At 41.5% G+C, this 25,742-nt stretch overlaps 1 protein-coding gene across 4 annotated transcripts in view; it reads right to left on the bottom strand.

Annotated features, from left to right (window-relative positions):
• The window catches only part of afap1l1a (actin filament associated protein 1-like 1a), a 179,252-nt gene that overhangs the window by 70,913 nt on the left and 82,597 nt on the right, over nucleotides 1–25,742 (bottom strand). For all 4 annotated transcript variants that reach the window (XM_078231138.1, XM_078231136.1, XM_078231139.1 and 1 more), the window contains 4 exons: nucleotides 15,624–15,752; nucleotides 11,267–11,350; nucleotides 2,381–2,475; nucleotides 678–789 (listed from right to left, as the gene is read on the bottom strand). In XM_078231138.1, the coding sequence (XP_078087264.1) occupies nucleotides 678–789; nucleotides 2,381–2,475; nucleotides 11,267–11,350; nucleotides 15,624–15,752 (420 nt within the window). The remainder of the gene's footprint in view (nucleotides 1–677; nucleotides 790–2,380; nucleotides 2,476–11,266; nucleotides 11,351–15,623; nucleotides 15,753–25,742) is intronic.

Here is a 25,742-nt window from a genome sequence, read left to right as displayed (position 1 = left end):
AGCTGATCTTCCTCTTCACCCTACCTGTAGCTGCAACACTACATTCTACACCCTCTCCTTTCCTTCTCCCTTATGTACTTTGCGAATGGTGCGTTTTGCCTCTATAGCGTGCAAGAAAAATTACTTTTCACTGAATCCCAATACATGTGACAATAATAAATCAAATCAAATCAATTGACTTCCAATTACTCAGCTGCCACAGTGCAATTTGAACTCATATCCCTGGATCATTATTCTGGACCTCTGGATTGCTAGCCCAACAGTATGACACTTTGCTACCTCGGTAAACATCAATTTAATTGTACTTACGATCAGAGGTAAAACACACTCTCCTCATTCAGGGGAGGTTTGTAAGATGAAGGAAAACCAGAGAAGCAACATAATGTGCGGGATTTTACGGCCTCGCTTGGGCAAGACTGGAAAGTCCCATCCAAGGTCAACGGAGATTTCCATTGTTGGACCCTCGCCCGTGCCGATTCCGTGGCAGGCGAGGTGGTAGAGTTCCGGCCATTAATCCTATGTTTTATTTGCCATTTGAATCCAGCATGTCTGATGCTGAAGGTTTATACAGACGGCTCACTATTTCAATTATTTGATAAGAAAAGAACAGCTTTGTCACTTCAAAATAAATGATGAAAGATTCGGGTGCTTCCTCCTCACATGAACAAGATACCTACTGCGAGAGGTGATATACTCAGGAACCTTTCCTGGGCTTAATGGAACAGCTTCTTCATAATAATCTTCAGGTGGTGGTGTTGTGGGGAGAGGGGGTGGTGTATCAGATATTCCCTGGATAAGAGAGAAAAAAAGTCTTGGTTTATAAATCAGAATTTCAGTGCTTTAATTTCAGTACGATTTCTGTATCTGCTTTCAGAAAGGTCCCACTAACAGTAATGACAACAAGATCATCTGTTTCAGTGACACCTGTTGAATAAAAAGACTTGCATTTGTATAGCTTTTCTCACACCGCCGGATGTCTGAAAGAACTTTGAAGTGAATGAACTACTTTTTGAGATGTATTCACTGTTATTGTGCAACAGTTAATTTGTGCTCAGCCAACTCCCACTAACAGTGATTGTGATAATGACCGGATAATCAATTTGTTTTGGCATTGAGGGATGAATATTGGCCAGGAGACTAGGGCGGTGCAGTGGTTAGCACTGCTGCCTCACAGCGCCAGGGACCCAGGCTTGATTTCAGCCTTGGGTGACTGTCTGTGTGGAGTTTGCACATTCTTCCAGTGTCTGCATGGATTTCCTCCGGGTACTCCGGTTTCCTCCCACAGTTCCAAAGATGCGCAGGTCAGGTGGACTGGCCATGCTAAATTTCCTATTAGTGTCCCAAGATGTCTAGGTTAGATGGATTAACCATGGTAAATATGTGGGGTTACGGGGATAGGGCAGGGGAGGAGGCCTGAGTAAACTACTCTGTCAGAGAGTAGGTACAGACTCGGAGGGCCAAATGGCCTCCTTCTGCACTGTAGGGATTCTATGATTCTAACTCCTTTGTCCTTTGCACAGTGGTTAACACTGCTGCCTCACAATGCCAGGGGCCCAGGTTCAATTCCCGGCTTGGATCACTGTCTGTGTGGAGTTTGCATGTTCTCCCCGTGTCTGCGTGGGTTTCCTCCAGGTGCTCTGGTACCCTCCCACAGTCTGAAAGACGTGCTGGTTAGGTGCAGTGAACAGGCGCCGGAGTGTGGCGACTCGGGGAATTTCACAGTAACTTCATTGCAGTGTTAATGTAAGTCTACTTGTGACCAATAAATAAACTTTACTTTTACATCCACCTGAGAATGCAGACTTGGCTTCGGTTAGACATTTCATTCAAAAAGTACATTTCATCCAAAAAGACATTTCATCCAATTAAATCATCTGGTTGACATAATGAACAACAACTGAATCCAAAGCTCAACTTAAGTCCTTAACTTATTTGGTGTCCTTGTAGCTTGCCTTGGTTTTAAAGCCTTTATTAAAAGCAATTTTCAATTCTATATTGCTTTTTGAATTGTCGTCTATTTAAGTGCTGTATTTTGTAGGTTGACATGTGTGGAACTTAACTGTGAAGTCTACCCACAGTGGGGCAAATTCTAACATTTGTCCTTCAGTAGATGACCATCCATTGATCTCAGTATTCTATTAGTTATATTGCCCCAAAAAACCTCAATTAACAAAAAAAAGTTAAAATCTTAACACATTCTAATTATTAATTGAACATTTTTGTAAAAGTAAACAAGTAAAAAGTTTTGTTACAGTCACCACATCAATGATTAGAGCTATTTATTGATCTGGCTTGTCAGAAGTAAAATCATGACATCCATCTCTCTGCTACACTGATTATTTCTACATAAGAAATGAAGTTCCCGGTACTCAAAACTCACCAATTTGGAATGGGGAGTTTCTGGTAATGGCATATTAATGTGGTTTCCATCCTTACACTCCTCCTGCATGTCTTTAAGGTCACGTAGTTCACAATCTGCATTTGCACAAACAAAATTCATACTTCAACTGTTGTGTAAATAGCACAAATGTGTTCCTGAAGCAGTTTAGCTTAGTAATTAGTGTTATTTGCATATTTTTACAGAGCGAGTGTCACATGAACAATGAGATAAGAAAGAGGTTTATTACCATGGATGAGCTGATGACTGATTCCCAAGTGCTGGCATTGCTTGAAGTGAAAATATGGGTTATATCTTACTCCTTCATATAGTCTGCTCTCTTCACAATACTCAGAAGAATCATAAGAACTAGGAGCAAGGGTAGGCAATTGAGCCCCTCAAGCCTGCTCCACTATTTAATACGATCATGGCTGATCTCATCTCGGTCTCAACTCCACTTCTCTGCCCGTTCACCATAGCCCTTCAAACCCTTACTAATTAAAAATCCGTCCACCTCTTCCCTAAATTTACTCAAAAGTCCTGACATCCACCACGTTCTGAGGTAGTGAATTTCAGACTCATGACCCTTTGAGTGAAGTAAATCTGACACCCCTTATCCTAAAACTATGACCTAGATTGCCCTTCAAGAGGAAACATCCTCTCCAATCTACTTTGTCAATCCCCCTTATCAACTTGTACATCTCAATTAGATCTCCTCTTATCCTTTTAAACTCCAGGGAGTATAGCCCTAAACTGCATCCCAATTTCTCTTTGTAAAACAAACCCCTTATCTCTGGAATCAATCTAGTGAATTTCCTCTGATCCACCTCCAATGCAACTACATTCCTCCACAAGTGAAGGGACCAAAACTGTACACAATATTCTAAATGCTGTCTCACTAATGCTTTGTACAGTAGCAGTAACACTTCAGTACTTTTATATTCTATTCCTTTAGCAATAAATGCAAAGATTCAATTTGCCTTCCTTATTACCTGTATACTAGCTTTCTGCGATTCATGCACAAGGACACCCAGATTCCTCTGCACTGAAGCACTCTGAAGTTTCTCTCCATTTAGATAATAATTTGCCTTTGTATTTTCCCTACCAAAATGGATAATTTCACACTTATCCATCTGCCAAATTTTGCCCCATTCATTTAACCTATCCATATATGTTTGTAAATTTCTTAGTTCATTATCGCAACTTACTATCCCACCTATTTTAGTGTCATCTGCAAGTTAGGCCGTGGAACCTACTATCCCTGCATCCAAGTCATTAATATTGATTATAAATAATTGGGGCCTGAGGAATGAACCCTGTGGCACCCCACTAATTACTTCTTACCAACCTGAAAAAGACCCTTTATCCTGACTCTCTGCTTTCTGTTGGTTCGCCAATCCTCTATCGAAACTAATAAATTACTTCAAATCACATGTGAACTAACCTTATGTATTAACCTTTTGTGCACCACTTTATCCTCCCACAGTCCAAAGATGTGCAAGTTAAGTGGATTGACCATATTAACACTGCCCCTTAGTGTCCCAAGGGGTATATGTTAGCTGGATTAGCCATGGTAAATGTGTTGAGTAATGGGGCTAGGGTTGAGGAAAAGGCCTGGATAAGGAACCATCTGAGAGAGAGTCGGGCTGAATGGCCTCCTTCTGCACTGTCGGGATTCTATGAAGAAATCCTCATCACAGGCTGTTTGTGCGGGTGATTTGAATGTAGTCTTACAGTTGTCCGGAATGCAAAAGCAAGCACAAACAGAACTTTGTCAAATTCTGAATGTAAACAATTTCTACCGACAATGTATTTATGCTATTAGGTTGCTTTACAGTTCAATCTGTAAAATTAATCTTCTATTCATCAAAATATCTTAAAATATCTAGCCATTTACATACCAACTTGCACATCGAGAGATTTCCATCATCTATCCACATAAAAATCCTGATTGCCTCAACTTTCTCAGACATCAAGCAGAACCAAATGAGCTCCGAGCATATCTAGATTTCTTGGAAGAAGATTTACATATCTAGAACTTCTTGGAAGTTTCAGCCATTATGATGCATTCAGAGATGATGAACTAATGTTTTTTTTAACAACAAGTTTCTGAAGAACTTCAGTCCGTGAGATAAAACAACTGTTTTGAAATACTTTTACTGCCAATATCACCTCCTCTCAGTAGCCTCGAGTGCTGCGCTGAACTAGCATATCTTCCAACTCATTTTAGAAAATTATGTGAGACATTCATATAATAAAAATCTCATTAATAAAAAACAAATCAAAAGAGCTTTCAACTTGCACACTAAAATCCCATCAGTTAATATCCCTGTTGCCAGACACTGCCAACACAGCTGAGTGTATCCTGTGTACAGAGTCAATGATACTGGTATCAGAGTAATCAGCACGAACAAACCAGTTTCTTTGAAGTTTGGTTTGTGTACTATCATTCATTCTAAATGGATCAGATCAAAGCTCTGCCACACCCAAATGTGAATGGTGGTGGACCAGTAACCATGGGAGCAGCAGGCTCAACAAATATCCCCATCCTCAATGATGGGGGAGCCCAGTATATCAGTACAAAAGAAAAGGCTGAGGCATTTGCCACAATCTTCAGCCAGGCGTGCCCAGTGGATGATATATTTTGACCTCCTCATGAGGTCCCCAGCATAACAGACACCAGTCTTCAGCGAATCTGATTCACTCTACGTGATATTGAGAACTGGCTGATGGCACTGGATACAGCAAAGCTATGAGTCCTGATAATGTTCTGGCAGTGAGTCTAAAGATGTATACTGTACCCCTAGCCAAGCTGCTCCAGTACAGTTATAACACTGGCATTTACCTGACAATGTTGAAAATTACCCAGGCAGTTCAATCCATAAAAAGCAAGGCAACTCCATTCTGTCCATTTAACATTAGTTTACTCTCAATGATCAGCAAAATGATGGAAAGTGTCATGGTCAGTGCTTTCAAATGGCACTTACTCAGCAATAACTTGCTCACAGATGCTCAGTTTTGATTCTGCCAGAGCCACTCAGCTGCTGATGTCAATAGAGCTTTGGTTCAAACATGGACAAAAATGCTGAACGAAACCCTTCATGGCCATTTATACCCTCCATGTTAACCTAGGACTCTCTATCCACCATCCATAGCCCCTATAACCATCCATGCCAATTCATTCCCTTCTACTCACCTCCCCATGCCACTTTATAGCTCCTATTCAAACTTAGTTTCAAATCATGCTGACCCATGCCCCCACCCACCACCTTTTGTCCTTACACCCCAATGCCAACTCATCAGCATCTACCATGGGAAGACCTGAGGACCCACGCTGAGATGAAATAAAACAATGTTCAAAGTGTCCATTGGTGACTTCACTGTTTCAAAAAGAAACACTCTTTGATACAAACCTATTCACTACATTTACATTTCTTCAAGTGTTTAATCACTTATAAAAATAAATATTTATTTCAAGTACCAAATCCCTAATTAAACAAGAATTTGAACTCATAGTTCCACATTAAAGACTTTATAAACACTTCGAGCTGGCAGCCAAACAGTTGTGAAATCAGTCTGGATCACAAATCTTATAATGACAACCCTCAGGCTTATGTCAACAGGCAGTGAAATGACAAGGCTCTGAAGATGATTCATAAGGACTCCAAACATTAACTCTGTCTCTCTCTCTCTTCACAGATGTTGCCAGAGCTGCTGAAATTTTCCAGGAATTTCTATGTTCAGTTCAGGTTTCCAGCTTCCACAGTATTTTGCTTTAAATCATTATATTAGTGAAATAGCAAGCACTGATTTTTTAAACTCCAGAACTTTTAAAAAACATTTAAAGGCCAGGAAATTTAAATGCTTTGACAGCTTGATAATTCTAATGAGATTGACAGTTCCCTTGACAGCTCCAATGAATTTATCTCCATTTTACATCCATGTCTATTTTTAACAATCCCAAAGGTATGCCTAGACCTCTCAAAATCTCTTCAAAATGGCACACCATCTCTCTGATGAATTCTCGTAGCTTTAGACCATCTCCGTAAAGGAGTAACGCCCACTAGTTGTGTTTTGGATGCAAATTGAAAATTGGATGCATTTGAAGGCAACTGCACCTTTATGAAGCAGCTGCCTCCATGAACTAGATGTGCAAACTACAACCCATCCCCATTCCACCACTGGTGAAGATGGTAGGTGCTGGGTTTCGGGGTGAGACTTCCAGAATTGAGTCTCCAGTGCCATTTTGGCTAAGCCAGAGACCCTCTTCAGCTTTACAAAAATTCAGACTCTTATCTCGGGTGAGAGCTGTGCTGAGATTGTTTTTACAAATCTTATGCCTTTCAGTCAGTGCCTCTGATAATATTGAATATGTCGCTTGACATTTTGGTTGATTAACGGTATTTGATCGTATATGATATCATTCCCTTCAGTCTACATTAGTTGCAATATTCTTAATGAGACACAAATAGAAAATATAAATATTCAGTCTGAAATAATAGTATGCAAGCACTCTATCAAATAAACCTATCACTGAATAATAGAATCCCTACAATGCAGAAGAGGCCATTCAACCCAGCGAGTCTGCACTGATCCTCTGACAGAGGACCTTACCTAGGCCCTCTCCTTTACCCTATCCCTGTAACCCCACACATTTACCATGGCTAATCCATCTAACATACACATCTCAGGACAATTTAGCATGGCCAAACCACCTGAACCGGAAATTGGAGCACACGAAGGAAACCTATGCAGACATGGGGAGAATGTGCAAACTTCACACAGTCACTCAAGGCTGGAATTGAACCTGGGTCCCTGGAGCTGGGTCCCTGGTGCCACCCTAACTTGTATTGCAGTGTTACTTAAGAGTCTCTTTATAGTTGCCAGGGCTTTATGTTTGATGCATACTGCAAGGTATGTTAATAATATATATTGTTTTTCAATAAAACCTATGGGAATTCAACACCAAAAACCTTTTGGCTGAAAATTAAAGAGTAGATAATTGTGTTTCCACTTAATAATTTTACAACAGACTGAAAGATTGAAGTCTCAGACTGTAGTGTGAGTTAGTTATGTACTAGAACAGGAACTGGAGTTTAAAAAAAATATTAATTTGCTCACAAGATATGGACATCACTGGCTAGGCCAGCATTTATTGACCATCCCTAATTGTCCTTGAGAAGGTGCTGGTGAGCTGCCTTCTTGAACCACTACAGTCCATGTGCTGTAGGTACACTCACAGTGACGTTAGGAAGGGAGTTTCAGGATTTTGACCCAGTGATTGTGATGGAACAACAATTCAAAATCTGGATAGTATGGCTTGAAGGGAAACGTGCAGGTGGTGGTGTTCCCACGCATCTGCTTCCCATGTCCTTCTCACTGGTCAAGGCTGGGGGATTGAAATGTGCCGTTGAAGGAAACATATTGAGTTGCTGCAGTGTATGTTGTAGATGACGCACGCTGCTGCCACTGTGGGTCAATGGTGGAGGGAGTGAATGTCTAAGGTGGTGGCAGGGGTGCTAATCAAGTGGGTTGCTTTGTCCTGTATTGTGTAGAGCGACTAAGGTACTAGATTGGGGGAAAACTGAAGAAAGGATTAGATGGCAGGCTGAGAGTGACTGATATGTTAAATTGGAGGATGAATAATTCAGACGCAAAGAGGGAAATTTTCTTTTCAAATTCTTTATTCAGCTCATTTCTTGCTTCTTTGGTAAGAGCTATTAGCAGGATTTGCTTTTCAGTGATATTAGCCATCACGGTTTCAGAGCTAAAAGCTCTGCATTTTCTGCTTTGGTTAAGATTTCAGAGCTCTCAACTTGAGTTACTTATTTAGCTCCACTTAGCTGCGCATTTTCTTTTGATGGCCTGAGGATTCTGTGCTCCTGTGATATACAAGAATGTGCAACTACAGATATTTGGGTTTCTGTCCCACATACAATATAGCCAGTGCTGGTCTTTAAGGACAGCCCACCACTCAGTTAGCCGGTAAACTGTGCATTGGACATACAAACATAGAAAATAGGAGCAGGGGGAGGCCATTCGGCCCTTCAAGCCTGCTCTGCCATTCATTATGAACATGGCTAATCATCCAACTCAATAGCCTGATCCCACCTTCCCCCCCATATCCTTTGATCCCCTTCACCCCAAGTGCTATATCTAACAGCTTCTTGAAAACATGCAATGTTTTGGCCTCAACTATTTTCTGTAGCTGCAAATTCCACAGGCTGACCACTCTCTGGATGAAGAAATTTCTCATCTCTCTCCTCAATGGTCTATCCTGTACCCTCAGACTGGAGGGTACCTGGTCTGGACACTCACACCAACAGGAACATCCTCCTTGCATCTTCCCTGTTTAGTCCTATTAAAACTTTATAGGTTGCAATGAGATTCCCCCTTCATTCTTCGGAACTCCAGGAAATACAATCCTAATCGACTCAGTCCTAACATCCCAGGAGTGAGTCTGGTAAACCTTCTCTGCATTCCCTCTAGAGCAAGAACATCCTTCCTCAGATAGGGAGACCAAAACTGCACACAATATTCCAGGTCTGGACTCACCAAGGCCCCGTATAATTGTAGCAAGAAATCCATGCTCCTGCACTCAAATCCTCCTGCTATGACGAACAATATATCATTTGCCTTTTTACTGCCTACTGCACCTGCATGCTTGCCTTCAGTGACTGGTGTACAAGGATACCCAAGTCTTGTTACACATTCCTCCTCCTAATTTATGGCCATTTGGATAGCAATCTGTCTTCTGTTTTTGCTACCCAAGTGGATAGCCTCACATTTATTCAAATTATACTGCAATTGCCATTCATTTGCCCACTCATTTAATTTGCCCAAATCACAGGGAAGGATCTCTGCATCCTCCTCACAGCTCACCATTCCACCCAACTTTGTGTCATCTGCAAATTTGGAGGTATTTCTAATTTAAAATATATATTCTTCAACCTCCCCCAGCCACTACGCCCCTCCCTATCTCTGCAACCTCCTGCAGATGGAATTTTTGGTGATGTGGATGGGATGAATGTTATATTACATATATATATAAAACATTCTCCCAAATGGTCTACACAATATATATATAGTAAATAGCTGGGGTCCCAGCACTGATCCTTGCATTACCCCACTTATCACTGCCTGCCATTTGAAAAAATAACCCATTTATTCCTACTCTTTGTTTCCTGTCTGCCAACCAGTTTTCTATCCATCTCAATACACTACTCCCAATCACAAGCACTTTAATTTTACACGCTAATCTCCGATGTGGGAGTTTGTCAAAAGCCTTAACCACATCCACTGGCTCCCCCTCATCAACTCTACTAGTTACATCTTCGAAGAATTACAGTAATTTGTCAAGCATGATTTCCCTTTCATAAATCAATGCTGACTCTGCCTGATCCTGCCACTCTTTTCCAAGTGTTTTGCTATAAAATCTTTGATTTGGATGTTGAATATTTGACCGATAAAGAGATGACCGATCATCGATTGGCTGCAGGGAATCTTTATTCATAAACCAAGGGGCAACTCACACTGACTGAGGATACCTGGATGGCACAATGATCCAGGTAAGTCATGTTGAGTTCCCCATAGAGAATCTGTTGCTTTTATTCTTCATTGTCTTTAAGAAATGACAGTCATCATGGATTATTTGTTCAATGTCTTGCTGAAATGAGGTCAGGTGGAAACTACTGGCAGATTCTACATTCATTTCAATCTTTCACTGATTCATCCTGATCTTAATTTACCAGGACATAGACAGCTCCATTACTATTTATGTCCTTTCATTGCCTCCCAGCTATAGGCTAAGAATATTTGATATCAAACATGACCTATCCCATTGATACTTGGATACCGGTTTCCTTTTGCAGGGATCCTGATTGATATTCAGCAGAACCACTACATTAATTAGATTGAACTGTCAAAGACAACAAACGTGCGCATTGGTTGAAGATCATTGCTGAAAGGGCTTGAAAGATTGCTTAAGAAACAAAGTATTGCACATCAGGATTTTATTTTGTTGAAATTTGAGCTCTAAGACATAAAGACTATTTTGTTCAAATGAGCTTGTCTCTATTTTGTCCGGCTAGTTCTTTCTCATTGCTCATCAACAATAACTCAGAAATGTGTTATTACTTCAGATGACATAATTGATGCATTTCTGTGTTTCACTGTTAAGGCAGGTTGGAAATTGCACAGCTGCTCTATGAAGATATCCATCTTGTGCTATTCAAACAAACACTATTGCTGACTACACTAGAATCCACTTACATTGGGTAAGTTATCATTTATTGCCAGATTCTTACGTAAGATTTTCTTGGCTCTTCTGTCAGTCAAATGTAAGTAGATGTTGGTTAAAATGTGCTTAAAGTGTACCAGGAATTTTCTCCTATTATATTTGAATACCTAGAACAATGTATAAAAACTTATTGTGTCATTCTTACTTGAGAGGAGTTTACCTTTACTTGTGCAAGGAGGAGGTAATAAATGAGTTAATAAGGGTGAATGGCTGAAACAACTATTTGGCATTTTTGTAACTCAATGACCAAACTAACATTGAGGCTGCATTGATATATGAAATGAATTATTTGTCAATCTCTCATGGTTTTGGTTATGAGTGAAGATCCAGTGTGTAATTTTCAGGTGGCTTACGCACGGTTAAAATGTGGGAAAATTGGAATGATATAGTCCTCATTTTAATGTAATGTTGCTTTAATATATTGATATTTCTATTAGACTGAGAACTGCATTGATAAGATTCTCACAGCCTCCCACAGTGATAGTGCTACCTGAGCAGAAGCATTGAAAATATAACCTCACAATTGTAATAACTTATAATTAGTCTTGTAGTTACGTTTCTTCTATTTCAGAGCAAAAATGTTGACATACCAAACTCGTCGAATAAGGATTCCACAAAACTTGTGCCATTCCGACAATCGGACGTGTTCATGTACATATAATTAGTTTCAGAAGCTGACGAAAGAGAAACGGCAAAATTTAATTACACAAAGGCAGAAACCAAGCGATCAGACACTTTGAAGCTTCACCTTTCACATTTCTAATGGTTGATAAACTGTTACATGTAATGGTCTGAACAGAAAATGCTGTGTAGAACCTCATATTGCGTCAAATGTTGTCACTGTGCCACTGTTTATTCTGTGGAAAGTCAAATTCCCACTAATTGCTGCTTCGCTGTGCCCAGTTAGGCAGTGAGTCATTTGACAGTAAAGCATCTGTCACATAAAGCAACCTTGAATTTCTGGTGAAAATAATTAAAGGTGATGAAATTTCTGGATGGAAAAGGGCTAAAGCGTTTCCAGTTACTGTAAACGGTGGTTCCAAAGTTGGACACTGAATTCACAGTGTCTCTTTATCTATACCTTTCCAATTTCAGTCTATGTGAGCTTTCATATAATGATAAGCAGCTCCTAATCAAATACTCTGTCAATGTTTCAATGCAGATTCTTCCAAATTCTCATCACAATTCCAAAAGAACAGTCTTATAATACTGTTTCATTTCCAGTTACTGGTATGGAAACAGTTTCCTCTATATTTTATGCATCTGGAAAACAAAAAAATGTTCTAAATCCTCTTCCTTTTTTAATTCGTTCATGGGAAGTGGGCCTTCTTAGCTAGGCCAGCATTTATCCCCCATCCCTATTTGCCCTTCAGAAGGTGCTGGGTGAGTAGCCTGCTTGAACCGCTGAAGTTCATGTGGTGTAGATACACCCATAGTGCTGTAAGGGAAAGAGTTCCAGGATTTTGATCCAACAACAGTGAAGGAACGATGATATATTCTTGCAGTTGGTGGTGCTCCCATGTGTCTGCTGTCCTTCTAGATAGTAGTGGTCAAGGGTTTGGAAGGTGCTATTGATGGAGCTTTGGGAAGTTCGGCAATGCTTCTTGTAGATGATGCACGCTGTTGTCACTTTGCACTTGTAGTGGTGGAAGTGAATGTCTGTGGATGGGGTACTAATTGAGCGGGCTGCTTTGTCCTGGATGGCGTTAAGCTACTCGAGTGTTGCTAGAGCTGCACTCATCCAGGTAAGTGGGCAGTATTCCATGACACTCCTGACTTGTTGACATTTCATATTCACTGTTTTCCCAAAATGTGTTTTGTGTATTATTACTCATATGCTATAGGAAAATCACGTTTTAACAAGTGGATTGGATTTTTCTGGTCAGTGGCAAAGCAATGGCACTCGTCATTGATCTGTAAGAAAGCTAAAGTTTATTTATTCGTCCCAAATACCCTTATATTAACACTACAATGAAGTTATTATGAAATTCCCCTAGTTGCCACACTCTGGCACCTGTTCGGATACACTGAGGGAGAATTTAGCATGGCCAATTCACCTAACCTACACATCTTTGGAGTGTGGGAGGAAACCAGAGCACCCGGAGGAAACCCACGCAGACACGGGGAGAATGTGCAAACTCCACACAGACAGGAATTGAACCCGGGTCCCTGGCGTTGTGAGGCAGCAGTGCTAACCATTGTGCCACCGTGTCGCCCCCCCAAGGATCTAGCAATCTCTGTGGCACAGGTTTCCACTGTTTGGATATTAAATTTTGGTTCTAGCGCAAGGTCAAGGGGGTGCTGTCAGGCAGAATAAACTAATCACAATGAAGTATTAAAACAGAGAACAAAGCAACTAGTAAAAAAACACGGAGGGCAATATTTTCCGGACATTCCCGCCGTTTGGATCTTCTGATTCCCCGACAGTGCCCTCTGCCCCGGGTTTCTCAGTGACAGAGATGGCGAATAATGGAAAATCCCATAGGCAGTGGCGGAACCGGAGGATCCTGCTGCCAGGAAATGGCAGGCAGCCTCTTCTGCAGCAAAACACGCTGTGGGGGTGGGAAATCCTGCCCTGAAAGGTTTTATTTTAACTTTAACAGATAGCAAAATAAAGGATTGGGACATGCACATGGGATTAAGGTAGAAGATAAAATATTATTAACTTGTTAAAATGCAAGTGGAACTTATCATAATAGAAGAATTTTGACAGCTAACGTATATAAAATTATACTTTCAGAGTGAGTGAAGTTGTTTAGCAGTAATTATGAACTTAGTATACCATCAAAAATAAGGTTCAACTTTTTCACTGGATCTTTCAGCAGGCTGGATTGTGGAGAGGAGGTGGGGGAGGGGAATCGCAATAGTGCACCCTTGGGAGAAGTAGCATCATTGACAATGACTTCAGGATTTCTGCACTGAACTGCACATATGCTGATTCGGAAGTCACCGTCAGTTTAAGAGTAATGACAATGGTTGCTGAGGTTTGCTGTCATTACTATTGCAAAATATGGATCATTTTTATTTTTAAAAATCTAAACCTGCCTTTTTAGACTTAACAAAGGATTTTAGTTACTTTCTAAAACTGGCTTTATTAATTCTATGCAATGCCCACCCAAATTACCAAGACAATCAACGACAAATATCAGATAGTGTTACACAGCTCAAAAGGTCATTTACAAACACGGCTCACATTCAGAAGATAAAATGTAGATTCGCATTTCTGACTTCACAGTTTAAGTGGATTTATTATCAGAATTTCATGAGCTGACAATTAGGTGTCATTGAATTCCAAATGCCAAGTGAGTGAGTGAGCGTTTTTTAAAAATGAAGCAGACTTTCAACGTTCCTGAAACAAAGTAAATGTAGTCAACAAAGATCTTCAAGGGTTCGCTGAAATTCACCATAGACCTGAAGCAACACAATGTTGTCAAATCACAGTGGCACTGCAAAGCTATAAAGCCATTTTGCTCATTTTGTCTGGAAATGTTAGACAGTAAAAATCTGCTGTAATTTCTTCTGGGAATTCAAGCAAATGTTTGCTCTTTTTGCCCATGATAAAGGAGGAATGTTGATTGTTCTGTTTTATCATGTGGGGCCACGCACAACCAGTTATGGTACAATTAACTGTTGAAGTAACTTATCCTCGTTACACAACTACGGCTATAAGCATACTTGATATATAATAACCTGTTACATATTTTAAAAGGTTGCAGGTTGCTCTAACAGCTGATCACATCATTTCACAGCGTGCAGAAGAGGCCCTTCAGCCCATCGTGCTACACCAACACGTGAGAAACATCTTACTTACCTAATCCCATTTACCAACAGTTGGTCAATAGCCTTGAATGCTTTGATGTGCCAAGTGTTCATCTGGGAAGGTTTTAAAGGATGCGAGGCAGCCTGCCTCCATCACCCTCCCAGGCAGTAAATTCCAGACTATCACTCTGGGTAAAAATGTTTTTCCTTACATTCCCCCCTAAAACTCCTACCCCTCAGACAGCAATGCACAATTGGCTGCAAATGGCAAAATGAAATTTCAAATATACTTATTACTAAAGATGACATCAGTTTGGAAAGGAAATGTTGTGAAAATGTTCAGAAGAAACACAACTACCAAGTGCAGGAGGGTGACATCATGCTGGGTAGCTTTTCGTTGATCAGTACGGGCACATTGGGCCAAATGTTAGGCGCTAGTTAGGTGCATTTACCTGAACAGGTGCCGGAGTGTGGCCACTAGGGGAATTTCACAGTAATTTCATTGCAGTGTAATGTAGGCCTTACTTATGATTAATAAATACATTTTTAAAAATGGCCTCCTTCTGTGTTGCTGATTTTTTATGATTCAATGAACTTACTAACAGTCTAATTGGTGAAGAATGCTAGTGAAAAGAATACTTTGCATTTCGAGCATTAAGTGTAGGATTGTGTAATTTGAGATTGCGTAAAGTGTATTTAGAAGTACAGTAAAGTTGCCTCTATTCTGGGCCAACAACATCTCTCAGATTTGTATTGCAGAACACCCTCTAGTGTACCAACAAAAGACTTCAGCCCTAATCTTAGAAGAGCACCTCCTACTGCAGCAGTGTGGCATGCTCTTTTCCATTTTTTCCACGTCAGAATAGTTAATGTCAATGTAGGAAGAGTTTGTGTAAAAAGGTCATGGCCATTGGGAAGGAAGGGTTTTCACTTTGGGTATTAACTCCAATGTAGCACATCTCCTGGCGGGCAGCCACGCTGCAGCATTAACCGCGATGATTATCGTGCACCCCTTCCCAGGCTGAAGGAGGAAATGAGGTGGTAAGTGAGCAAGTAACTGAAGGAAAATGCAACTGTGAACAAAACTTAATATTTTCTAAACTAAAGCATAGTCCCAACAAGGCTTTGTTTCAGTTAGAACGCAATGAATTGGTATGGGAATAAAGTAATTTGATTGACAGCACTGACCAGAGGTTGGTTGAAGTCGCTGCAGCATGCTGCTCACTGTCACTGTTTTCTCTCTGGTGGTGGCACTCAGATACTCGTGGTCCAGTAACTTCAGCAAGAGATTCAGTTCTGGGATCAGCTGCTCCACCACTGAAGAATCAAAAGCAAGTTCTTCAATTATCCCGCTGCACAATTGTATTTCCCAGTGCAAACTACAGTAGTACCCGTGAAACCTCAATTATAAAGCTCCTCAGACGCAGGAAAGATGCCTCAAAGTATTTTAAAATGATGAAGAAACGGATCATGCATGGCGAAAGGAGAAGGGAATTGAGAAATTGGGATGGGGAACCATGAATGCAGTTGAAGAGAGGGGTTCTTGAAAGCAAGGCAGGGAGATGAAAAGTTGGAGAAAATTCAGTAGCAAAATTCTGAAAGCCAATACTAGGAGAAGCTGGAAACGTGGAAGGAAAGGGATGAAGGCGTGGGAAGTAGTTCAATGTTAGGTGGGTAGACAACACATGGAGAGTTGGAATAAAATCAACAGATGGACATTTGGAACACTAATTTCATGATACATAGCCATACAGTAAGAAGAAAAGTTCTATTTCAGCCAATTGCTTTAATAATTCAGTGCTTCAAATTGTTTCTACTGCTGTGCCAACTGTGACAGATTTGTGACCATTAGTACTTACTCCTAGGCTGCCACTTGCAGAAAATGAACTTTCAATGAACAACTCAAGTTTGGAAGGTCAAAATCAAAATCGCAGTACTGGCTATTTTTCAGATTTAAGTGAACATTGTAAAAAGGTTGACATGGAATGTGGCATTGTTGTTGAAGGTACTCCTACACTATTAAGTAAGGAGTTCCAGGAGATCCAGCAACAAAAATGCAATGACAATACATTTCCAATTTGGATGGTGGGTGGAATTTTACAAGCCCATCGCATGCAAAATGCACCAAGCTGTTCAAAAGCTGGAAAATCTCACCAGCGAGAGACTGCGTAAAATTCCGTCTGGTGTATGACTTGGAGGAGAACTTCAGGTGGTTCCCAAGCATCCAGCATAGAAACAGATCATTCCAGCATAGAAACAGATCATTCCAGCATAGAAACAGAGCATTCAGACCAAGCAGTCCATGCTGGTGTTTATGCTCAACTTGAGCCTTCTCCCATCATTTATCATTGTAATTCTTCTCCATCATGTGCCCGTCTAGCTTCCCCTTAAATGCACAATTTCAAGCACTCCTTGATTAGCAATTACCACCTTTTCATCACTCTCTGGGTACAGACTTTTCTCCTGGATTCCCTACTGGAATTATTTGTAAGTATCTTATATTGATATATAGCCTTTAGTTATGCTTTTCCCCACAGGAAAAAACATTCTCGCTGTATTCCACATATACTAGTGCTAGGTTTGGGTGGTGGGGGTAGGGGCATGCTGGTTAGTCTTTCAGAGCAGGGCAGGGGGTGGGGGGGGGCGTGCTGTTGACATGCTTAGGACTGCGGAGAAAGGTGGGGGAGGGTGGCCTACTCGGGTTCGGATGTTGCTGACCCAGGCTCCACAACTACTAGACAGCCCAGAATGGAACCATAACTCCTGCCAAAGCCTTCAGTAAAAATCCAGGACAGAAGAAATCTGGAACAAAATGTACCCTGTGACACAGAGGCCAAATTACGGAACTGTCCTGGAAAAATAAGAATGGTTGACCACCCTGGCTCCATCATTATGGATTTGACTTACGGTTGCCTAAGCACTAAGCTCTGGAATTTCCTCAGTAGCCTCACTGCCATGCCACCTCACTTTCCTGCTTAAAATCTACCTCTTTGATCAAGTTTTTGGCCATCTGCCCTAACACCTCCTTTCATGGTTTAGTGTCACGTTTTATTTCATAATGCTCTCGTGAAGGGTTTTGGGACATTTCATTACATTAAAGGCACTATATAAAACATATGTTGTTGTTGTATTATAGTTTTACAGCAGAACCAATTGCAAACATGCACCGTTAAACCCAAGCAATCGCAGTTTCCATTTTTAACTCTATATACATGAGCAGGAATGGATCCCACTTAATGCTCATCACCTTAATATAAGTAAACACAATGTACAATTAACATCATCCATTGGACAAGTGTGGTTGATGATGGTTACAAACACTTCACCACTGTCCTTTGCGCTCGAATGCTGGGCTCTGCCACAATTTAGGAGGGGGAATGTTCTTCTCCTCGTTAATTGTTTAATTTTCTACCACCATCCATGAATGGATGATGCAGGACTGAAGATCTTTGATCCAATCCCTTAGTTGTGGGATCACTTAGCCCCGTCTAGGTTGAATGTCCACTTGGAAACGTTACTGACCTACGACAAGACTGACTTGAATCCAATAAACTTGGTACTCTTTTGACATTGTTCAGAGGCCATTTATCTCTTGCAGGTAATAAAAAAACTGTCCAACATCGTTTTGTTCATTATTTTAAAATAATTTGGTTATAAGTGCACTGTTTATCTATATGTTTTGTTACTCAGCAAATGATAGAATGCTTCTGCGACATTATTACTGCAGATTTTTCATATCCACATAACTTTCAACCTCAGCAAGAACAGTATCCCTCTCCCTCCCCCTAACCCTTCTCAGTCTCTCGGGTTTATCATACCGCACAGCTAGATCAGAGCCCAAAGCAAATTGAAGATAAATAGGACAAACAAACAGCAGGGACTATTTTCGTGTCAGTAAATAGCGCTGCTCCCAACAGAAAGTGTTCACACAGTTCCTCACCATAGCTTCCTCTGAACTGGGAGAGCACAAGACACACCGAATGACACAAAGACAAGTCAAAATTTAACTTATTACTGCGATTATCATTCAACATATCGTTAATTGAACAGGATTTTAAACTACAAGCCTCCATACTAAATACCTACAGTATATTGATCATTCAAACCATATAAAAAGGGCTAAGAACAATAATAAGTTATTGGTTTTAGTATCTGGTACATGTGAGGTGGTAAAACAGGAAAGCCCATGCTATAATACTGCTGAGATTTAGAACATATTCATGGTGCATTTCAGAGATCAGGCTGCACTCCAAACTTCCTGAAAATTCACTGCTTCCACGATTCATTTCAATACCAACTGAGTTGAACGACAAAAAAAAAAACTGCACAGCTCTTTTCAAACCGTTTGGGATGTTACCTCACACAAAATTTGATTACCAAAAACGTACAACTGATGAACCTTTCCACGGAGCACCAGGATCTTAACAAGAGCAATTTCAACAAATTAGGTTCAAATATATCACCGAGTCTTACCCAAGGCCATAGTGAAACAAACAATTCTCTCATGGTTCCAAGCTTTATAATGTAAGTCATCAAAAACTAAAGAATGTTCTGTTTCCTCTTACTGCAACGCTTGATTTTAACTCTCTTCAAGCAAAGGTTTTTGCACAAGTTAAAATTCTCTGTTCTGTTCATTTAAATCCCCTTCATTTACGGGGAAATTTTGACTTCATGATCTTATTGAAAGGCAGAGCAGGCTCAAGGGGCTGAGTGGCCTACTCCTGCTCCTAATTTGTATGTATGTTCATATGTATGTAATTGCTTACCAACAAGAAGGTGAAAAATGTTTAAAGAGACCCGATGGGGCAAGGCTACCAGATTGATGAATACTCTTACTCTCCAGTTATACGTTTACCATTCTGCCAACCAAATCCAAGAAAGGGGGACACGTTTTCCCGTTCTGCCTGCCATGGGAATCATAGCTGGCGGGGGTCAGACCGTGGAAAGGTCTGTTGATCTCGGATGGGATTTTCCGGTTTTTGGGGCGAGCGCGGCCAGAAAATCCCACCCGGTGAATCAGTATCTCTCAGGCACTTATCCTAAATTACAACTTTCCTTTTAGAGCCGCCTTCTTCTGAAGGAATGCCCATCTCTTTGCCATGCCCTGCCTTTCCTTAAATGGACTGGAAGAGCAGAGTGGTACATCTACACACAGCCGTATGATTTGAGTGTGGCTGAACACTTTGCTGTTTACATGGTTAGTGTAAACCCACACCAAGACTGTTTCTGAGGAAATATTTGTCCTATCCATCTCCCGAGTACATGCTACTTCAGGATTAAGAAATGGCCAAGATGCTACTAGTTGTTCTTGTTCAAGTTCCTCAATAATTCTATTGCTGTATCTTGTTTTAAGCTGCATTAACAATGACCTTTGTCATCTCATGGGAGGTTTATATCACTTTGGGAATACTCCATGCTGTGTGTCCTTTTTAACATTCACCACTGCAATCTAAGGGAAGTGGGCTTGCATGAACAGGTACAGCAATTTTAAACTTTTCAACATTTATTGCCACATTTCTTTTCTAGCTGAATGGGAGAAAAAAAATGTTGAAACAGCAAATTATAAATACAATGCCTCTTACATCCTTAGGACAGGTTTAAATACTTTACAGCCTATTAATTACATTTGAATTGTACTTACTAAGACCTTGCTTTGACACATTCACACCTCAAATAATATATCAAAATATATGAGACTACAAATAGATAATTGAGCACAAATTATGGTCTGTGAACATAACCAATCCATTTTGTGACTTATGTTTTCTGAGTTTGAGAGTTAAAAGTAACAGAAATAAACCAAAAGCAGAATTGTTGAATTATTCATGCGGGTAGGGCAATAGGTGACCCTTTACACTGGAATTCAAAGTTGCTGAAGGAATTGGGTCACAGTGGATTTAAGGCAATTTCAGTTTACAGACTTCTTTCTTTATCTTAGCTGTCACGATTTATCAGAGATTTCCAGCAATCAGAGCTGACATTTAAAAGATACGCTGCCTTAACTCGAAGCAACCCAGGTGGTTTCGCTACCTAGGGCCACATTCTTCTTGTGGGGAGGGGATGGGGGGGGGGGGGGCGCTGAGCGCCACATGTTTGGGGTTGTGGATAGCACTTGGGCTAATTCCTCTCCAGTTAGCTCTACATTGTGTAGGTCAATCTTTATTTATTCAGAAACAACACAGAAAATACCTCGGGTTACTGAAGTAACACCAGTTGCTTTATCAGCTTCGAATTGCACTGCTAAAAAAGGTGACAGCCTGCTTGTTGAGCCAAACAAGTGTGTTGGTTTAAAAGGAAACAATTTTTTAAACCCCGAATGAGCAATCTTCTGGATTGAAATGGCCGCTTCTAAAAACATATAGCAAATCTGCAGCAGCAGGGGCGGGGGGGGGGGGGGGGGGGGGGAGGGTGATTTAAACAGGCTGTTGCACTCAACATCATGTCAATCACCATTGTGGGGGAGAACTACCTTTATGTCATTTATTGCCCAGCAATATACTTGTTACCTTTAACTTCAGGATCGCTCAGTGTCTCATTACCCAAGCTCACAATGACTCTAGTCAACTTGCTGGTTTAAACAAATAACCTTTTCATCTTTTACCATTATGGCTGCAATTAAACAGTGCTAAGAAATGCATCTCAATTTCATTTTGTTTTTAAATAGGCTGCAGTTTTTCTATTTTATATTGTAGCAGTGCATCTGACCTGAGGCACACAGGTCTCCCTGTGTCTGCTGCCCTCCACAGTGGCACCATGTCAGCAACCGAGAACAGTACAAACTCTCAAACATGCATCGGATTGAGTGTCCGGCTTCAGTAAAGTGAAGGTGAGGAGCAGCTCACCCACATTTTCACAGTTACAGCAGATCAAAGGGGCGATTGTAATGGACAAAGGTCAGTGCCCCAGGACCAAAGCTAAAAAAGGGCATCTACCACTGAACTATTCAGTATCCTAGCCCTTCACTGCATTGATCATGGAATGAGATTTCAAAATGTGACACAAATAATCAAGCGAAGCAGTGCTTGGGTGTGCAAGAGGGTGGGTCATCTGATCCATTAGGACTTCAATGCTTTGAATATATTTTTAATGTCACTTTTATTAGCAAAATTAAAACATGAAACAAATTTGGACACAAAAATAAATATATTTGAGCTTCATAGTGGCACTATTGAATCTTCAATCTACCACAAAAATATCAAATAATCACTTCAGACTTATACTATGCATCTCTAAATGGCTGCTTATTGAGTAAAGTAAAATAAAGTTTATTTATTAATCACAAGTAGGCTTACATTAACACTGCAATGAAGTTACTTTGGAAATCCCCTAGTAGCCACACGCCGGCGCCTGTTCGGGTACACTGAGGGAAAATTTAGCAAGGCCAATCCACCTGACTAGCACATCTTTTAGACTGTGGGAGGAAACCGGAGCACTCGGAGGAAACCCACGCAGACACGGGGAGAATGTGCAGACTCCGCACAGACAGTGGGCCAAGCCAGGAATTGAACCCGGGTCCCTGGCGCTGTGCTAACCACTGTGAATATCAACACAGTTCAAAGTCAGCTAATCTTCTTAAACAGCTGAACACTGACCATAGTCTAATGAAGGGTGAAAAATAATTAAATTAGATAAAGACAACAAATAAAAAAATACAATTCCTCCGAGAGATTCATGGAGTATCTTTAAGTGTTATCACAAAAAAGAAATATAGAAACTAGAAGCAGGAGTAGGCCATTCGGCCCTTCGAGCCTGCTCTGCCATTCATTATGATCATGGCTGAACATCAAATTCAATTATCTTGATCCCGCCTTCCCCCCATATCCTTTGATCCCTTTAGCCCTAAGAGCTATATCTAATTTATTCTTGAAATCACACAACATTTTGGCCTTAACTACTTTCTATGGTAGTGAATTCCACAGATTCACCACTCTCTGGGTGAAGAAAGTTCTCCTCACCTCAGTCCTGAACATCCTTAGCCCTAAGTCCCTTATCCTCAAACTATGACCCCTAGTTCTGGACTCCCCCCGCCATCGGGAACATTCTTTCTGAATCTACCCTGTCTAATCCTGTTAGAATTTTATAAGTTTCTATGAGATCGCATCTCACTCTTCTAAACTCCAATGAAGCTGAGGTGTTTTGAAGCCAAGAGGAATTCTTTGAAGTGAAGTTATTGTAGTGATGTAGGAAACACAGCAGCCAAATTGCACGCAGCAAACTCTCACAGGTATGTGATAATGACCAGGTTTTTGTGATGTTAATTGAGGGAGATAGGTCGGCCAGGACACGGAGGATAATTTCATTGTTCTTCTTTAAAATGGTATTGTGGTATCCATTATGTCCACCCCAGAGGGGAGCTGGAGCCTCGGTGCAACATCTTTATCCAAAAGGCAACACCTCTGACGGATGCCCTCAGCACAGAACCGGAGCGTCAGCCTCAACTCTTTGTACTCGCGTACTGGAGTAGAACTTGAACTCACAACTTCCTGACTCAAGAGGTGAGACTGCAAACCATTCTGCTCTGTTCCCTCTACCACCAACTAAAGGAGCAGGGATGGTAGCAAAAGAAACAATTATCCATTCCACCCCCCCAATCCCCATGGATGAATAGCATGGTGACCAAACGTGTATGTGCAACAGCATCCCCCTACCCCATCCATTAACTAGTGGCTGAAGGAGAGGCTGATGGAAGGCACTCGCACTACACTCCCCTCTCCAAATGTCTAAAGCGAAATGTAGTGACCAAAGCTATTCATATTATATTTCCCTTCCCCATTTGGCTGAAGAAGAATGTGATTGCTGAAGGAACCTATGTTACCTTCCCCCATCCTGCACATTTTTGGGAACTGACTCCTACACTGGTTTTTCTTAGCAAAGCAGAATACAAGACATTGGCATTCATCAGAGAAGCCATGTGTTAAGTATTAGAAGGAATACTGAAGTGTTGCTTTCCTGGTTATCACTGGATAATCCTTAGCACTGAGAAGCTTTGATGTCAGTGCATCTGGGACTTACTGTGTCGGCCTGTAACCATTCCTCAGAACCTGAGGAGTGGAATATTGAAGAACAGAAGACAAGTGGCATTGACAGAAAATTCCTCTATTTGCAAAGGGGAAACAGAAGTTTCAGAAACACAGCTTCAGAATTCGGAAATATCAAAAGTAAGGAAATGAAAGTAAAAGTGAGAAAAGGAATGTGCAACTTTTAGTTGATGGAGTAAAGACAGTAGCAATCTGGGGCGGAAACATTTAAACCTCAGTTACTAAGTTGTGATAACATTGCTGAAGAGTCAGAAAAAGCATTATCCTTCTGCTAAACTGCTGGTCTAACATGTTGGTACAACCAGCTGTTTTACAGCTTGTTTACAGTTTTACAACCAGGTGCCAACATAACTTAAAACACAGTACAAAGAACAAAGAAAATTACAGCACAGGAACAGGCCCTTCGGCCCTCCAAGCCTGCATTGGCCGTGCTGCCTGACTGAACTAAAACCCCCTACCCGTCCGGGGACCATATCCCTCAATTCCCATCCTATTCATGTATTTGTCCAGACGCCCCTTAAAAGTCACTATCGTATCTGCTTCCACTACCTCCCCCGGCAGTGAGTTCCAGGCACTCACCACCCTCTGTGTAAAAAACTTGCCTCATACATCTCCTTTAAACCTTGCCCCTTGCATCTTAAACTTAAACATAAAACAAAGATTGTAAATAAACTAGGATTGTGAGTGTTTGTTTAATAGTTAAACATTGTTCAAATATTTATATTTTAAAAGGAAAAACTTGTCTCACAAATTCATTCCTAAGCTTTGTAACCCGCCTAAAATTCAATGTATAAGTCACTCATTGGCAGTGATGTCGCAAGATATCCCAAACACTTTTTCGGTGTCCAAAATTGCCAGTAACTCATTAAGGCTGGTGTTAATTAGTAACGATAAGTTTGAAATGGTACAGATTTGGTGACATGCACTTTTATTGGCCAAAGGGCCATTTCTGCTTTAAAACTAGAAGCAGATTTATCAGTTTCAAATAAAGATTAAGGGAGCGTTCTTGTGCCGAACCAGTGTGAAAATGGGAGAGAATTGCGGCCATTTTTTAGGCGAGTTCCTAGACACAATTGTACAGCACTTAGAGAAAAAAAATGACCCAAATGTGATTCTCGCCAGTAGGGGGAGTGGGCCTATTCACACCAGGAAGCCAGCTGCAGACTGCTAGGGGCACCATTGTGCAGGTGTAACAGTCTTACCTCTTGAGTAAGCAAGTTGTGAGTTCAAGTTCCTCTCCAGTACTTGAGCACAAAAAGTCGAGGCTTACACTCCGGTACAGTACTGAGGGCATCTATCAGAGGTGTTGTCTTTTGGATAAAGATGTTGAACTGAGGCACCATCGCCCCTCTGGGGTGGACATAATGGACACCACAGTACCATTTTAAAGAAGAACAGCGAAACTATCCTCAATGTCCTGGCCAACATATATCCAGTAAGAAGTCTTACAACACCAGGTTAAAGTCCAACAGGTTTATTTGGTAGCACAAGCCACAAGCTTTCGGAGCACTGCTCCTTCACCAGGTGAGTGGGAGTTGTGTTCACTAAGAGGGCATATATAGACACAAACTCAATTACCACATCACAACATATATCCCTCAATTAACATCACACAAACCTGGCCATTATCACATGCTTGATGACCAGGGTAGATCTTCCAGTGCACTCTGTACTGGGAAATCTGTCACTCGCCCCCCCGCCATCCAGACATTGCAACCCCTACCCCGATTGCATGTCAGACATCGTCCCCCCCAATCGCTGGCCCGATCACCCCCGCCCCTCCTCCCGGCCGATCACTGGCCCCGATATTCCTTCCCAGCTGATCACTGGCCATCATATTCCCCCTCGACAGTTGATCACTGGCCCCGATATTCCCCCCCACAATAGCCGATCACTGGCCCCGATAACCTCCCCCCCAACTCTGGCCGATCGCTGCCCCAGCTGATCCCCGATGCAGAGTACATCCCCCTTGCTTCCCTGCCACGCAACATGAGCCTGCCCTACTGGCCTCGCATCCTTCAGCCCCCATCTCTCCCCCTGGGCAGTGCCAGGGTGCCCAGTGGACCCTGCCCAAGGGGAACTGCTCACCCCTGCCTCGGACCACCTGGGGGGGCTTTAATGGCCTCCGGCCCCACTGGCGATGCCATCACATCAGGATTCCATTGGTGGGGGCCATACGTGATTAGCGCCAGTGAGGACCTCCACCCGGCGAAGCCATTAAGGCAAGTGAGTCCCGGGCAATCTCAAACCGAGTTCTCACCAGCACAAA

This window comes from Mustelus asterias, chromosome 16 (genome assembly GCF_964213995.1).
Source record: "Mustelus asterias chromosome 16, sMusAst1.hap1.1, whole genome shotgun sequence".
NCBI lineage: Eukaryota > Metazoa > Chordata > Chondrichthyes > Carcharhiniformes > Triakidae > Mustelus > Mustelus asterias.
This window is presented reverse-complemented; position numbering and strand designations above follow the sequence as displayed.